At 38.4% G+C, this 16270-nt stretch overlaps 1 protein-coding gene across 1 annotated transcript in view; it reads right to left on the bottom strand.

Annotated features, from left to right (window-relative positions):
• CCDC152 (coiled-coil domain containing 152) overlaps positions 1–12167 on the bottom strand; it is a 63381-nt gene extending 51214 nt beyond the window's left edge. The window contains exons 1-2 of the mRNA XM_064375945.1: positions 12079–12167; positions 9313–9418 (exon numbers count right to left, since the gene is read on the bottom strand). Of these exons, the coding sequence (XP_064232015.1) occupies positions 9313–9418; positions 12079–12165 (193 nt within the window). The 5' untranslated portion in view covers positions 12166–12167. The remainder of the gene's footprint in view (positions 1–9312; positions 9419–12078) is intronic.
• Between the last annotated feature and the right edge of the window lie 4103 nt (positions 12168–16270).

Below are 16270 nucleotides of genomic sequence, written 5' to 3'. Positions count from 1 at the left end.
ACACCATGGAATACTATGCAGCCATAACAAACAATGAGTTTGTGTCCTTTGTAGTGACATGGATGAATCTGGAAACCATAATTCTCAGCAAACTGACACAAGAACAGAAAACCAAATACTGCATGTTCTTGCTCATAGGCTGGTGTTGAACAATGAGAACACAAAAGCACAGGGAGGGGAATATCATCACACACTGGGGTCTGTTGGTGTGGGCTAAGGGAGGCATAGCGGGGGTGGGGGTGCGGAGGTTAGGGAGGGATAACATGGGAAGAAATGCCAGATGTAGGTGACGAGGGGATGGAGGCAGGAAACCACCTTGCCATGTATGTACGTATGCAATAATCCTGCATGATCTGCCCATGTACCCCAGAACCTAAAGTACAATAAAAAAAGAAAAAAACCCTGTTACACTAAAAAAAATAAAATAAATAATAATAATAATAATAAGTGAAATATACTTAAGATAACGAAAAGACAAGCCATAGACTGGGAGTAACTCTTTGCAAAACATATCAGATAATGGACTGGTATCCAAAAACAAGAACTCAAAAGTCAACCGTAAGAATACAAACAACCCAATTCAAAAATGGGCAAAATATCTGAATCAACATCTTACCAAAGAACATATGCAGCTGGCAAATAAGCATACTACAAGATGGTCAACATCATTTGTCATTAGGGAATTGCAAATTAAAACAATAAGATACTACAACACACCAATTAGAATGGCCAAAATCCAAGACATTGACAACACCAAATGCTGGCCAGGATGTGGAGCAAGAAGATCTCTCATTCTTTGCTAGTGGAAATATAAAATGATACAGCCACTTTGGAAGATAGTTTGACATTTTCTTACAAAGCTAAGCATACTCTTTACCATATGATCCAATAATTGTGCTCCTTGAAATTTTTACCCAACTAATTTGAAACTTATGTCCACCCAAAAACCTGTACCTGAATGTTCATAGCAGCTTTACTCATAACCGCCAAAATTCAGATACAAACAAGATGTTCCTTAATAAGTGAATGGATAAGCAAAGTGTGGTATATTCATCATGCAACAATACAATTTTTAAAATTCTGATAGTAAGCTATAAAAAGACATGGAGGAAACTCAAATGTATATTGCTAAGGGAACACTCAATCTGAAAAGACTACATATTGTATGATTCCAACTATATGACATTCTAGAAAAGGCAAAACTATAGAGACAGTAAAAAGACAAGTAGATGATAGGGGCTCAGGCAGAGAAAGGGAGGGAGGGGTGAATAAGGGAGCACTGGGGATTTTCTAGGGCAGTGAAACCATTATTTGGATTGATACTTTAATGGTGGATACGTTTCATTACACATTTGTCAAAACTCATAGACTATACAACACAAAGACATAACACTAATGTAAACTATGAAATTTAGTTAATGATAGTGTATTCATTGGCACGTGAACTCTAACAAATGTACTATACTAATGCAAGATATTAATAATAGGGAAGTGGTGGGGTGAGAGAGTATATGGAAACTCTCTGCACTTTCCATTTTTTTCTGTAAATCTAAAACTGCTCCAAAAAGTTTATTAATTTTTTAAAGAGCCAAATGTACAAATCTTTTCTTTTATCGTTTCTATATGCTGTGTCATACATTTAGAAAAGCCTTCTCCAGGAGGAGATCCAAGATGGCCGATTAGGAGGAACTTGCGATTGCAGCTCCGAGAGAAAGTGCAGAGGGTGAGTGGACGCCGCATTTCCAGATGGATTTTTACTGCCCACAGACCAGGAGAGTCACAGGGGGAAGAGCACCACAGGTTGCCAGTGCTACTTGTTTGTGTGGCGCGGCCACTAGGCCTGCACCCTGAGGCAGTGAGCAGCGGCTCCTTCTGCAGAGTGAGTGCGACCGAGTCCCCTGTAAGCCAGCGAGGGGAGCTGAAACAGGGAGTCAAGCCAGGAGATTCCCCGGGCAAAAATGCGCCACGAATCTCAGAGCCGCCGCTTCAGCTGATGCACGGCTCACAGGGCAGCGGATTTTTACTGCTCACAGACCAGGAGATTCACAGGCGGAAGAGCCCCACGGGTCGCCAGCACAGCTGGTTTGACTGGCGCAGCCACTCGGCCTGCGCCCTGAGGCAAGGGCTGTGGCACCTCCTGCAGAGTGAGTGAAACCGAGTCCAAGGGGAGCTGAAACAGGGAGTCAAGCCAGGAGACTCCTGGGCAAAGAAAGCACCACAGAAAACACAACTGAACCTGGGTCGGTCCAGCTCTGTGGGGGAGGGGCGTCCTCCATTAGGACACACCCTGCAGTTCCCAGGGCAATTTGCCGTAACCACGGCAACCTGCCACTACAGAGACTCCGTCACTACAGGGGCGGGCCAACATAGCGGAAGCAGTTCTAACTACACCCATATAAACAGGACTGCAGGGAAGTTCACAAGGAAGCTGGGCGGAGCCCACAGCAGCTCAGCGAAGCCTCTGCAGGCTGAGTGCGACTAGGCTGCCACCTTGTGGGCAGGGAAAGCAACAACAAGACAGCGGAAAATCATAAAGCACTAACTCCCTGGGACAGAACACCGGGAGGGAAGAAAAAGGGGGTTTATGAGTTCTGCTGCTGCAGACTTAAAATTACCAAAATCAGAAAGAGAGCAACTACAAAGTCGATAGGCGGATAAATCCACAAAGATGGGAAGAAATCAGCACAAAAAGGATGAAAACACCCAAATTCAGACCACTTCTCCTCCTACAAGGGAGCACAACTCCCCACCAGCAAGGGAACAAGACTGGATGGAGAATGAGTGTGATGAAATGACAGAATCAGCTTTCAGACAGTGGAAAATAAGAAACTTTCGTGAGCTAAAAGAACATGTTCTAACCCAATGCAAAGAAACTAAGAACCTTGAAAAAAGACTTGATGAAATGCTAACGAGAATGGACAACTTAGAGAGGAATATGAGTGAATTGATGCAGCTGAAAAACACAACACGAGAACTTCACGAAACATGCACAAGTTTCAACAGCCGAAGTGACCAAGCAGAAGAAAGGATATCAGAGGTAGAAGATCAACTCAATGAAATAAAACGAGAAGGCAAGATTAGAGAAAACAGGGTAAAAAGGAATGAACAAAGCCAACAAGAAATATGGGACTATGTGAAAAGACCTAATCTACGTTTGATAGGGGTACCTGAATGTGACGAAGAGAATGCATCCAAGCTGGAAAATACTCTCCAGGATATTATCCAGGAAAACTATCCCAACCTAGCAAGGCAGGCCAATATTCAAGTCCAGGAAATACAGAGAACACCACAAAGATATTCCTCAAGAAGACCAACCCCAAGGCACATAATCATCAGATTCACCAGGATTGAAATGAAGGAGAAAATACTAAGGGCAGCCAGAGAGAAAGGTCGGGTTACCCAAAAAGGGAAACCCATCAGACTCACAGCAGATCTCTCAGCAGAAACCCTACAGGCCAGAAGAAGAGTGGGGGCCAATATTCAACACCCTTAAAGAAAAGAACTTTCAACCCAGAATTTCATATCCAGCCAAACTAAGCTTCATAAGTGAAGGAAAAATAAAATCCTTTGTTAACAAGCAAGTACTCAGAGATTTCATCACCACCAGACCAGCTTTACAAGAGCTCCTGAAGGAGGCACTACACATAGAAAAGAACAACCAGAACCAGCCACTCCAAAAACACACGAAATGGTAAAGAGCAGCAACACAATGAAGAATCTGCATCAACCAATGGGCAAAACAGCCAGCTAGCATCAAAATGACAGGATCAAATTCACACTTAACAATATTAACCCTAAATGTAAACGGACTAAATGCCCCAATCAAAAGACACAGACTGGCAAATTGGATAAAAAGTCAAAACCCATCAGTGTGCTGTATCCAGGAAACCCACCTCACATACAAGGATACACAAAGACTCAAAATAAAGGCATGGAGGAAGATTTACCAAGCAAACGGAGAGCAAAAAAAAGCAGGAGTTGCAATTCTCATCTCTGATAAAATAGACTTGAAAGCAACAAAGATCAAAAGAGACAAAGAAGGACATTACATAATGGTAAAGGGATCAATGCAACAAGAAGAGCTAATGATCCTAAATATATATGCACCTAATACAGGAGCACCCAAATACATAAGGGAAGTTCTTAAAGAATTACAAAGAGACCTAGACTCTCACACAATAATAGTGGGAGACTTCAACACCCCATTGTCAATATTAGACAGATCAACAAGACAGAAAATCAACAAGGATATCCAGGACTTGAACTCAGACCTGGACCAAGCAAACCTAATAGACATTTACAGAACTCTCCACCCCAAATCCACAGAATATACATTCTTCTCAGCACCACATCACACCTACTCTAAAATTGACCACATAATTGGAAGTAAATCACTCCTCAGCAAATGCAAAAGAATGCAAACCATAACAAACAGTCTCTCAGACAACAGTGCAATCAAGTTAGAACTCAGAATTCAGAAACCAACCCAGAACCACACAGCTTCATGGAAAATAAACAACTTTCTCCTGAATGTAGACTGGATAAACACTGAAATGAAGGCAGAAATAAAGATGAACGAGAACGAAGACACCACATACCAGAATCTCTGGGACACATTTAAAGCAGTCTCTAGAGGAAAATATATAGCAATAAGTGCCCACATGAGAAGAAAGGAGAGATTTAAAATTGACACCCTATCGTCAAAATTGAAAGAGCTAGAGGAGCAAGATCAAAAAAACTCAAAACCTAGCAGAAGACAAGAAATAACTAAGATCAAAGCAGAATTGAAGGAGATAGAGACACGAAAAACCCTACAAAAAATCAATAAATCCAGGAGCTGGTTTTTTGAAAAGATCAACAAAATACACAGACCACTAGCCAGACTAATAAAAAAGAAAAGAGAGAATAACCAAATAGATGCAATAAAAAATGATAAAGGGGATATCACCACAGATTCCACAGAAATTCAAACCATCATCAGAGATTATTACAAGCAACTCTATGCACATAAACTAGAAAACCGGGAAGAAATGGATAAATTCCTGGACAGTTGCCTCCTCCCAAGCCTAAACCAAGAAGAAGTCGAAACCCTGAATAGACCAATAACAAGGTCTGAAGTCGAGGCAGCAATTAAGAGCCTACCACCCAAAAAAAGCCCAGGTCCAGATGGGTTTACAGCCGAATTCTACCAGACATACAAAGAGGAACTGGTACCATTCCTACTGAAACTATTCCAAATAATCCAAAAAGAGGGAATCCTTCCCAAATCATTTTATGAGACCAACATCATCCTGATACCAAAACCTGGCAGAGACTCAACAAGAAAAGAAAACTACAGGCCAATATCCATGATGAACATAGATGCAAAAATCTTCAATAAAATACTGGCAAGCCGATTGCAACAGCACATCAAAAAGCTTATCCACCATGATCAAGTAGGATTCATCCCAGGGATGCAAGGCTGGTTCAACATACGCAAGTCTATAAATGTAATTCACCACATAAACAGAACCAAAGACAAAAACCACATGATCATCTCAATCGATGCAGAGAAGGCCTTCGACAAAATTCAACAGCCCTTTATGCTAAAAACTCTCAATAAACTAGGTATCGATGGAACGTATCTCAAAATAATAAAAGCTATTTATGACAAACCCACAGCCAATATCATACTGAATGGGCAAAAACTGGAAGCATTCCCTTTGAAATCTGGCTAGACAAGGATGCCCTCTCTCACCACTCCTATTCAATATAGTACTGGAAGTTCTAGACAGAGCAATTAGGCAAGAAAAGGAAATAAAGGGTATTCAATTAGGAAAGGAGGAAGTCAAATTGTCCCTATTTGCAGATGACATGATGGTATATCTACAAGACTCCATCATCTCAGCCCAAAATCTCCTGAAACTGATAAGCAACTTCAGCAAAGTCTCAGGATACAAAATCAATGTGCAAAAATCACACGCATTTCTATACACCAATAACAGACTTAAAGAGAGCCAAATCAAGAATGAACTGCCATTCACAATCGCTACAAAGAGAATAAAATATCTAGGAATACAACTAACAAGGAACGTAAAGGACCTCTTCAAGGAGAACTACAAAGCACTGCTCAACGAAATAAGAGAGGACACAAACAGATGGAGAAACATTCCATGTTCATGGTTAGGAAGAATCAATATTGTGAAAATGGTCATACTGCCCAAAGTAATTTACAGATTCAACGCTATCCCCATCAAGCTACCAATGACCTTCTTCACAGAACTGGAAAAAACCACCTTAAACTTCATATGGAATCAAAAGAGAGCCCACATAGCCAAGTCAATTCTAAGCAAAAAGAACAAAGCAGGAGGCATCACACTACTGGACATCAAACTATACTACAAGGCTACAGTAATCAAAACAGCATGGTACTGGTACCAAAACAGAGATATAGACCAATGGAACAGAACAGAGGCGTCGCCGGAGACACAACTTATCTACAACCACCCGATCTTTGACAAACCTGACAAAAACAAGCAATGGGGAAAGGAATCCCTGTTCAATAAGTGGTGTTGGGAAAACTGGCTAGCCATATGCAGAAAGCAGAAACTGGACCCCTTCCTGACACCTTACACTAAAATTGACTCCAGATGGATTAAAGACTTAAACATAAGACCTAACACCATAAAAACCCTAGAAGAAAACCTAGGCAAAACCATTCAGGACATAGGCGTAGGCAAGGACTTTATGACCAAAACACCAAAAGCATTGGCAACAAAAGCCAAAATAGACCAACGGGACCTGATCAAACTCCACAGCTTCTGCACAGCAAAAGAAACAGTCAATAGAGTGAATCGGCAACCAACAGAATGGGAAACAATTTTTGCAGCCTACCCGTCTGACAAAGGGCTGATACCCAGAATTTACAACGAGCTAAAACAGATTTACAAGAAAAAAACCAACAAGCCCATTCAAAAATGGGCAAAGGATATGAACAGGTACTTTACAAAAGAAGACATACATGAGGCCAACAAGCATATGAAAAAGTGCTCATCATCACTGGTCATTAGGGAAATGCAAATCAAAACTACATTGAGATACCATCTCACGCCAGTTAGAATGGTGATCATTAAAAAATGTGGAGACAACAAATGCTGGAGAGGATGTGGAGAAATAGGAACACTTTTACACTGTTGGTGGGAGTGTAAATTAGTTCAACCATTGTGGAAAACAGTGTGGCGATTCCTCAAGGACCTAGAAATAGAAATTCTATTTGACCCAGCAATCCCATTACTGGGTATATATCCAAAGGATTATAAATCGTTCTACTATAAGGACACATGCACACGAATGTTCATTGCAGCACAGTTTACAATAGCAAAGACCTGGAACCAACCCAAATGCCCATCAATGATAGACTGGACAGGAAAAATGTGGCACATATACACCATGGAATATTATGCAGCCATCAAAAACTATGAGTTCGTGTCCTTTGTAGGGACATGGATGAACCTGGAAACCATAATTCTCAGCAAACTGACACAAGAACACAAAATCAAACACCACATGTTCTCACTCATAGGTGGGTGTTGAACAATGAGAACACATAGACGCAGGGAGGGGAGCACTATACACTGGGGTCTGTTGGGGGGAAGTGGGGTGGGTGGGGACAGTGGGGGGTGGGGAGTTGGGGAGGGATAGCATGGGGAGAAATGCCAGATATAGGTGAAGGGGAGGAAGGCAGCAAATCACACTGCCACGTATGCACCTATGCAACAACCTTGCATGATTTTCCCATGTACCCCAAAACCTAAAATGCAATAAAAAATAAAATAAAATAAAATAAAAAAAAATTTTGAAAAAAAAAAAAAAGAAAAGCCTTCTCCATTATAAAAATAAAAACCATATATTCTCTTCTAGTTTTTCTGAGGTTTCATCTTTTTGACTTTTAATAAACTTTATTTTTATTTTATTTATTTTATTTAAAAATTTTTTTTTATCTTATTAACTCAAGAATCAATCTCCAGATCAGGTAATAAACTTTATTTTTTAGGGCTATTCTTCAAACCTTGGCTGCAATAATTTTTCAGAGTTTCCTTAGTTTTGATGACTCTGACAGTTTTGCAAATACTGATCAGGCATTTTGTAATATCTCTCTATGAGAATTTTTCTGATATTTATCTCATAATTAGACTAGGGTTATGGGTTTTGGGGAGAAAGAACACATAAGTGCCATCTTTCACATCATATCATATCATATCATATCATATCATATCATATCATATCATATCAAGAGTATATACTATCAATATGATATAACTATTTATGTTGACCTTGATCATGTAGCTGAGGTAGTATTTGTCAGGTTTCTACACTTTGTAGTTACTTTTACCCTACCCTCACCCTTTCCATACTGTGTCTTCAATATAGTAAAGAAAGTGACTATACTGAGCCCATGCTTAGTAAGTGTGGAGCCATGCTTTTCTTCCTTGAGGGCAAAATATCTGTAAAAGTAATTTGTAATTCTTCTGCAAAGAAAATTTGTCTCTTCTTCCCCAGTTGTTTACTCATTAAATCATTTATTTATACTGGTAAGGATTCATAGATGTTTATTTTATACTTTGGGCTATCTCATGTTGTTCCAGCTTTGGCTGTCGACTGCTCTTTCAGTTGGCTTTTGTCTCCCTTTTAACATATTCCCATCAATGTGGGGTATTTTTTTTGTTTGTTTTTTGAGAACTTTCTTACTTTCTGGCCTTACAAGATGCTTGAGGTTTATCATATATATTTTCTGCCTCAGTCTTATAATCATCCATGTCTCAAAAAATCCTTGGTTCCTTTTATTAGAGAATGGTCTAAGGAACCAAGATCTAGGAACTAGGTATGCTCAATGTTAGTGGAGCATTATTGCCTCTAGGCCCTCTCAGTTGACAGAGGCAATCAATATATGTGTACAGCTTTATTTTTAACACAAATTTTTGACACATGTGACATTTATTTTGATGTAATTTTTAGGTAGAAATTCAAATTTAATTTTTTCCCACAGTTTTTATAGCCTGTATTGAGACTTCAGTTGGCTATTTCTTAGTTGAATAATCTCAGAAAGATTATTTAACTTCTCTCATTCTGTGTTTCTTCACTAGTGAGGTAGAGTAAAAATACCAGTCTTACATGTCTTTCAGAGCTATAATAAGGATAAAAATGAGATGATAGTCTGGAAAGTTCTATGTGGACTTAAAACACTTTACAAACATATGGTGTAATTATTAATCACTGTTGTACTAAAAAGCACTTTTATTAGAATTAGCATTCCTCAGGCAGCAAATAACTAACCTTCTTTAACTGAGACTTCCTTTGCTTGCATTACTTTTAATAAACAGTTAGTCTTTTCCAACTGAATATCCAGTATATTGTTCTTTCCATTGGTTTCTATCATTTTCTGTAGAAGAAATAGATTACATATTATTAACGAATCAATGCTGCTAATTTAATTTTGTATTAAGTAATAAAGACTAATGAAAATACAAACCACTTAATATCTGAAAGTCTAATAACAAAATACATATATAGTCATGTACTGCCTAATGATATTTTGATCAAGAACAGACTGCATATATAGTAGTGGTGCCACAAGATTATAATGGAGCTGCCCTATACAGGTGTACCAATTTTAACTTTTATACCATATATTTACTTTACTTTTTCTATGTTTAGGTATACAAATACTTACCATTATGTTATAATTGCTTCCAATATTCAGTACAGTAACATGCTGTATAGCTTTGTAGCCTAGGAGCAATAGGCTATACCATAAAGCCTAAGTGTGTAGTAGGCTACACCATTTAGGTTTATGTAAATATACTTTATAATGTTTGCACAATGACAAAATTGCCTAATAATGCATTTCTCAGAACATATCCGTGTCATTGAGCAATATATGACTGTATCTAAAATAATCCCACTTCCCAATTTATTTTCAAATTAAAAAGTAACATGATAAGATATTAAAACAGACTATTAGTTATAAATGAAAAGTAAAAATATGACCTAACTTGAACTACTTTCTTTCTAACTATTCAACTCTCAGTAGAACTACTTTCTTTCCAACTATTCAACTCTCAGTCCCATGGTTAACAATTCCTTATATATGTTTCAAAACAATTTTATGACTGTACAGATATAGAAAAAAATCATATTATATTCTGTTCTGTGCCTTGGCTGTTCCACTTAGTACTATTATCTGGAAGATGATGTCATGTAAGCACACATAGATCTACCTCATTCTTTTTAACAGCTACATTGAGTTTCATTTTTGAATATGCTGTAATTTATTTAACCAGTCTCTTATTGAGTCAGAGAGAGAGAGAAAAAGAGAGAGAGGCCATATTCTAATTTTTGTAATGAATAAACATTCTTAACCATATCGCTTCGATATCTTTGTGAATAGTATAATAAGCCTCCATATACTCTTCAAACAGCTTCAAAATCAATTCACGAACAGTCTTATGTAATCTATATCTCTACCCACTACCCTAGTCTCATCACTTTTGAATTGATCTCAAAGCAACTCTCTGACCTTATGTTATTTCATCTGTTAATATTTCCATTCATATGTATCTCCAAGAGATGACTCTTTCAAAATATGGCCATAATACCATCATCACCTCAAAAATTAACATTTATTTCTTATTTAAAATGTTTAAGAATATAACAGATATTTCCAAATAAATTTCCAAAATCATTGCACTAATTCCTCTCTCACCAAAAATGCTTCTTATTCCTTTCTCTTCTCTCTCTTATTATGTTAAGAATCACTTGGTTAAGAACACTTAACTTTATTGTTTAAAAAATGCTCATAATGTTACCTTAAAATACCTATGATCATAAAAATTATTTCATTATGACATTTGTGTGTTTGTGTGTGTGTGCTGAGGAAAAGAAGAAATAGAAAATAATTATCAAAAAAGAAGAGAAAATAGAGATAAGTAGTACTCTCCTTCCCATTCTTGCTTCGCAAAGTCACTCCCCAATTCTTTCATTTAACCACCTACATTTTTCAACAGCTATTGAAGGCAAAGGAGGGAGGAAAACCCCAATATACACTTGTGGGTTTGGTCTACCATTAGTCCAGACTCAGAGAGAGAGACTTTAAATGGCTTTGCTTTTAGGCAAAAGAGAAGGAAAAGGGAACAGATAGAAAAGGAAATACTAAAAAATGAGTAGCTATAATAACAGACTGAAATATGCATCTACTTCAATGTTTACTAAAACCATTCCTGAGTTTATAGACAACCTAGGTTTTCAAGTACAGCAATCCCCCTTTATCCATGGAGAGATATGTTTGATGACCTCCAGTGGATGCCTGAAACCTCAGATAATACTGAACTCTATAATGTTTTTACCTCTACAAATTTAACTATGATAAAGTTTAATTTATAAATTAGGCACAGTAAGAGATGAACAATAATAACTAATAATAAAATAGAACAACCATAATATCTGTAATAAAAGTTACATGAATGTGGTCTCTCTCTCTCTGTCTGAAATTATCTTATTGTACTGTACTCACTCTTCTGATAACTAAGATGGCTACCAAGTGACTAACAGACAATTGGCCTATACAACATGGATACACTGGTCAAAAGGATAAATCACGTCCTGGGCGAGACTGAGAAAGACAATGAAAGATTTCCCTTATGCTACTCAGAATGGTGCAGAATTTAAAATTTATGAATTGTTTGTTTTGGGACTTTCCCATTTAATATTTTTGGACTGCTGTTGACCTCATGTGGGTGAAACTATAGAAAGCAAAACCTCAGATAAGGGGGACTACCATATGTAGTTTCTGTTTAACTTTGGCAAAAGTACATAAATTATTTATTCCCCTGTCCTAGGGACATTTTGATGTATTAGTACAAATAAGTCAAAGCCAGATGTATTTGAAACTTGGATTTTTAAAATGAAAGAGAAGAGTGTAGCAAAATATATTATTACCTTGATCATTTTTTGGTACATTTTTCTTTCTTCCCAACTTCTTCCCTTGGCAAAATCTGTTCCATGTTCCCCTATATATTACAATTGTTTTCTGTCTTTACATACCTTTTCTATCTGTGAGAAGTCATTTATAAGTTTGTCAAGATTCACATTGCTAATCTTTTTCATACATGCTTCACTGCTTTGGTCCATGCCTGAAAGTAATAAACAGTAGATAGTGTTAAATAAATAAATCTAAAGCACCACAAAAGTGGTCATAGCTCAAACACTAACGTTTCTATATTCTACTCATAGGGCATCTACTTGGGCTCTATTGCAGTCAGAGAATTTTTGTTATAACCAATAGTAACAGTGGTCAGGCTCATGCCTATAATTTTAGCACTTTGGGAGGCTGAGGCTGGCAGATCACCTGAGGTCGGGAGTTTGAGACCAGTCTGACCAACATGGAGAAACCCTTTCTCTACTAAAGAAATATAAAATTAGCCAGGTATGGTGGCACATGCCCTGTAATCCCAGCTACTTGGGAGGCTGAGGCAGGAGAATCGCTTGAATCCGGAGGCAGAGGTTGTGGTGAGCTGAGATTGTGTCATTGCACTCCAGCCTGGGCAACAAGAGCGAAACTCCATCTCAGAATAAACAACACACCCACACAACAAAAAACAGTGGTCAAATGCATCGTCTTTTCCAAATTCTTACCACCCACACTCCAGTTGACTTATTTAGATTTGTTTCTTTAATGCATTAAAATCTAATGCAATATTAAATCTGAGGCATGATTTTTAACTATAATTATTAATATGTTAAAAATATTTGTTTAACTATGGTGTCACAAATAGTTTCTGCTGGTATGCTTATTTCTTATATTTTGTTTGGTAAACTGCTAAATAAAAGACATGAAATCAATGTGCTCAAAGCAATCTCTCTGCATTTCTATTGTCTTGTAATTTTGTGTAAGATTAACCTTTAGGGATAGCCAACTAACTGCTAAAGAATAAGAGTTTCAGTTTTAGTCCTATGAAACCAATCTTAAGAAATTCTTCAGAATCCCAGGATGTAAATGCTGGCTACTTTGCAAAAGTCAATTTATCTATTCTGACTAGATGAGTTTACATTGTCAGATGTAATGTAAACAAGTATGAGACATTTGTCTTTAGATTCTTCTCTAGCAAAGAAGTAAGGGAAAATACAAGTTTGAAGTTCAGCCATGTTAGACTGAGGAAAAAACATGAGCCAATGTATGGTGTGTGAAAGTGTTAACTAGTCCAAAGTAAAATGATATGTAAAATTCCTCATATAGCTACTCAAAGCAATTTGGAGGCATACTAATGTTTAAAAAGAAGTTAGCTAAAACAGACATTGCTCAACAATATGTTACTTCATCAAGATATCTAATTATCTTCTTTTGAAATATTATTTTGCATTAGCAACTATTATCTTATGTATGACATATGTAAGTACAACTATATATAAAATCTCTTAAATAGTTAAAACTTGATCCTTACAGCAGAAAAATATTTGTAATATCCTCTCATAATACAGCAAAATTCCTTTTGGAGTAAAATTAAAAATAATTGCTATTTGATAGTAGTGTTATTCCTTAACAGTGCTGTATGGTACTCTGAAGTAGTTCATGCAAAATCTCTCGACCTCCAACTTTTTTTTTTTTGTACCTAACCTTTTAAACAAACAAGGTTTTACTAGGGTTGTGTCTCAGAATCTGGCTCTTGAAATAAATGCATTTATATTTGAGCTTGATTTTTTCTCAACTCCTTCCCCTAAATAAGACCCTGTTATTTCCTTATAAAACCATCACTAATGTTCTATTTGCTATCATTGCATGATATCACTTTTGTCATACTGGCAGAGCCAGGAAATTCATTTCTATATATCTTCATTGTCTGATCTTCTGATTTCCCAGGTCAAGATCCTTCCAGTGAATATAGTCTTGCCTGGTGAAATTAGGTGATAAGCTGGTGATTCAGTCCTTGTCAAATTTCTTCGTAAGCAGCAGAGACTGATTTGTGACTTTCTAGGCTCAGCTTCAACCGTCCCCATAGGCAAATGACAGTCCCATTTCCTTCTTTGTCCTTTTGCCTGTTGGCTTCAACCATCCCCACAGGAGAGTGACAGTCCCGTTTCCTTTCGTGGCCTCCTGTCTGCCTTGAGTCCTGGGGCTCGTTCTCTGCCCGACACCCACAGTTGATCCTTCACCGCTCGCCTGCCCCACGCTCCGGTCACTTCCTCTTCCCCCCTCCTCACTTCCCCTCAATAATTCACTCTCGGTCCCGAAGCCTGGGTCCCCTGGCTCCCTCCCCAGCATCCTAGTGTCCTTAGGGACCTAGCAGAAATAAACGAAGGGGGCCGAGGACCCGCGGATGTGAGAGAAGTGCCTGAGACAAAAACTTGTATGGACCCAGAGCACTGTAAGGAGATATGAAGAAAAGCATCTCTACGGAGAAAGCGGGAGTTTCCAACGCTTTCTAGTGTCCCTAGAGGCCTAGCAAAAATAAAGGATGGGGGCCGAGGCCCTGCGGATGTGAGAGAAGTGTCTAAGACAAAAACCTATGTGGATCCAGAGCACTGTAAGGAAATATAAAGAAAAGCATCTCTATGGAGAAAACGGGAATTTCGAAACGTCAATAAAGAGTTTGGAGCGTACCTGCTGTTGCCCTCAGTTCCCCACAGTCTCCCTTGCCTCTCTTATCTCCTCGGGGGCCTGGTACGCCCCTGAATGCTGTCCCCTCCTCCGGAAGCTGGATCCCCTAACAATGGGCCCGACTTTCTCTGGACCCGCCCTGTGCCCTGTGCTGGTGCTCCCACCACCAGCAGTTCTTACCAACTTGGTCCCAGCTCCCCTCAGCGTCTGCTGCTACTTAGGTATTTTCATATGGTTTCTAGAACATAAATCAACACCAGATCAATAATTGTTTCCCCTATCCAAAGAATAAATCACACTGGGTGCTCTAGGTGTTTTGAATTGTGAGTCAACGCCACTGAATAAATAATAATCCATATCTATTCTTGTAACTTATAAAATTGGCTTTTAAAATGCCAGAGCCAGTTAATAGATATGGTTTCCCATTTACAGAGTCCTATCTTGCTAGCTTAGTGATTAAGGGCATGGGCTCTTGTGTGGATTCAGACCACAACTCTTCTGTTTTTCCGTGGGTGATAGTGGGTAAGTTCTTAATTATACACGCCTAAGTGTCTTTATCTGTATAAGAGATTAATAATAAAGCCTGCCTTGGCTGGGCGTAGTGGCTCACGCCTGTAATTCCAGCACTTTGAGAGGCCGAGGTGGGTGGATCACCTGAGTTTAGGAGTTAGAGACCAACCTGGCCAACATGGCCCCCTGTGCCCGCCGGTCCCCCAACCCTGCTGCGTCTCTACTACTAAAAATACAAAAATTAGCAGGGCATGGTGAAGGGCACCTGTAATCTCAGCCACTTGGGAGGCTGAGACAGGAGAATTGCTGGAATCCAGGAGGCAGAGGTTGCAGGGAGCCGAGATCTTACCATTGCCCTCCAGCCCTGCCTGACACAGCAAGAACTCAGTCAATAAATACATAAATGTATGTATGTATGTATGTATGTATGTATGTATGTATGTCTGTTTCTTAGGGTAGTTGTCATGATTAAATGAAGTGATGCATTTAGAAGGTGCTTAATGGAGATCCTTACTTAAAGTGAGTGTTCAGAAATGTTAATTATTAGAATTTTTAAATGTTGTTCAGTAATAGTTTGAAAGTGAATCCACTGCCAACTTTGCTTCATCTGTTTTTTTTTTTTCCCTGAGTGGGAGATGGGAGGTTTATTTTTGCTAATGTGATTTTTCTATGGAATCCAAAATTTGGCAAGTGGAAAAACATAAACAGTAATATGATAACCCATACTTTACTAGTTGAAAGGTAGTATAACATACTGGCAAGAAAATTATATTAAAGTAGAAAATGTGGAGTGTAGTCTTCACTCTGCTGCTCAAATAAGCTTTCCCTAACATTAGTAGCAACACATAGAAATATTGAAAATGACCTGCCGAATTGCTGGTTCTATCCAATTAGCACATATAAAATGTTCCATGTGACTCATGTCACAATAACTTTTAAAACAAGCTCATTTTAAGACCCTAAATGCTAAAATGCTACGTTCTCCATGAGTCATTCACTGATCATGTCAATCAGCTGTGACCTACCTTTCCTTACTCTATGGAACACGCTGGCCTTCTGCAGCATTTGTTAACACTGTTTCAATTGATGTATTACCTCTTTTGCTGTATTTATTATTGATTCCTTAGGGGA

This window comes from Aotus nancymaae, unplaced genomic scaffold, assembly GCF_030222135.1.
Source record: "Aotus nancymaae isolate 86718 unplaced genomic scaffold, 86718_ANA_hifiasm-v0.15.2.pri h1tg000014l, whole genome shotgun sequence".
NCBI lineage: Eukaryota > Metazoa > Chordata > Mammalia > Primates > Aotidae > Aotus > Aotus nancymaae.
The sequence above is the reverse complement of the archived record's forward strand: the minus strand, read 5'-3'. Positions and strand labels throughout refer to the sequence as shown.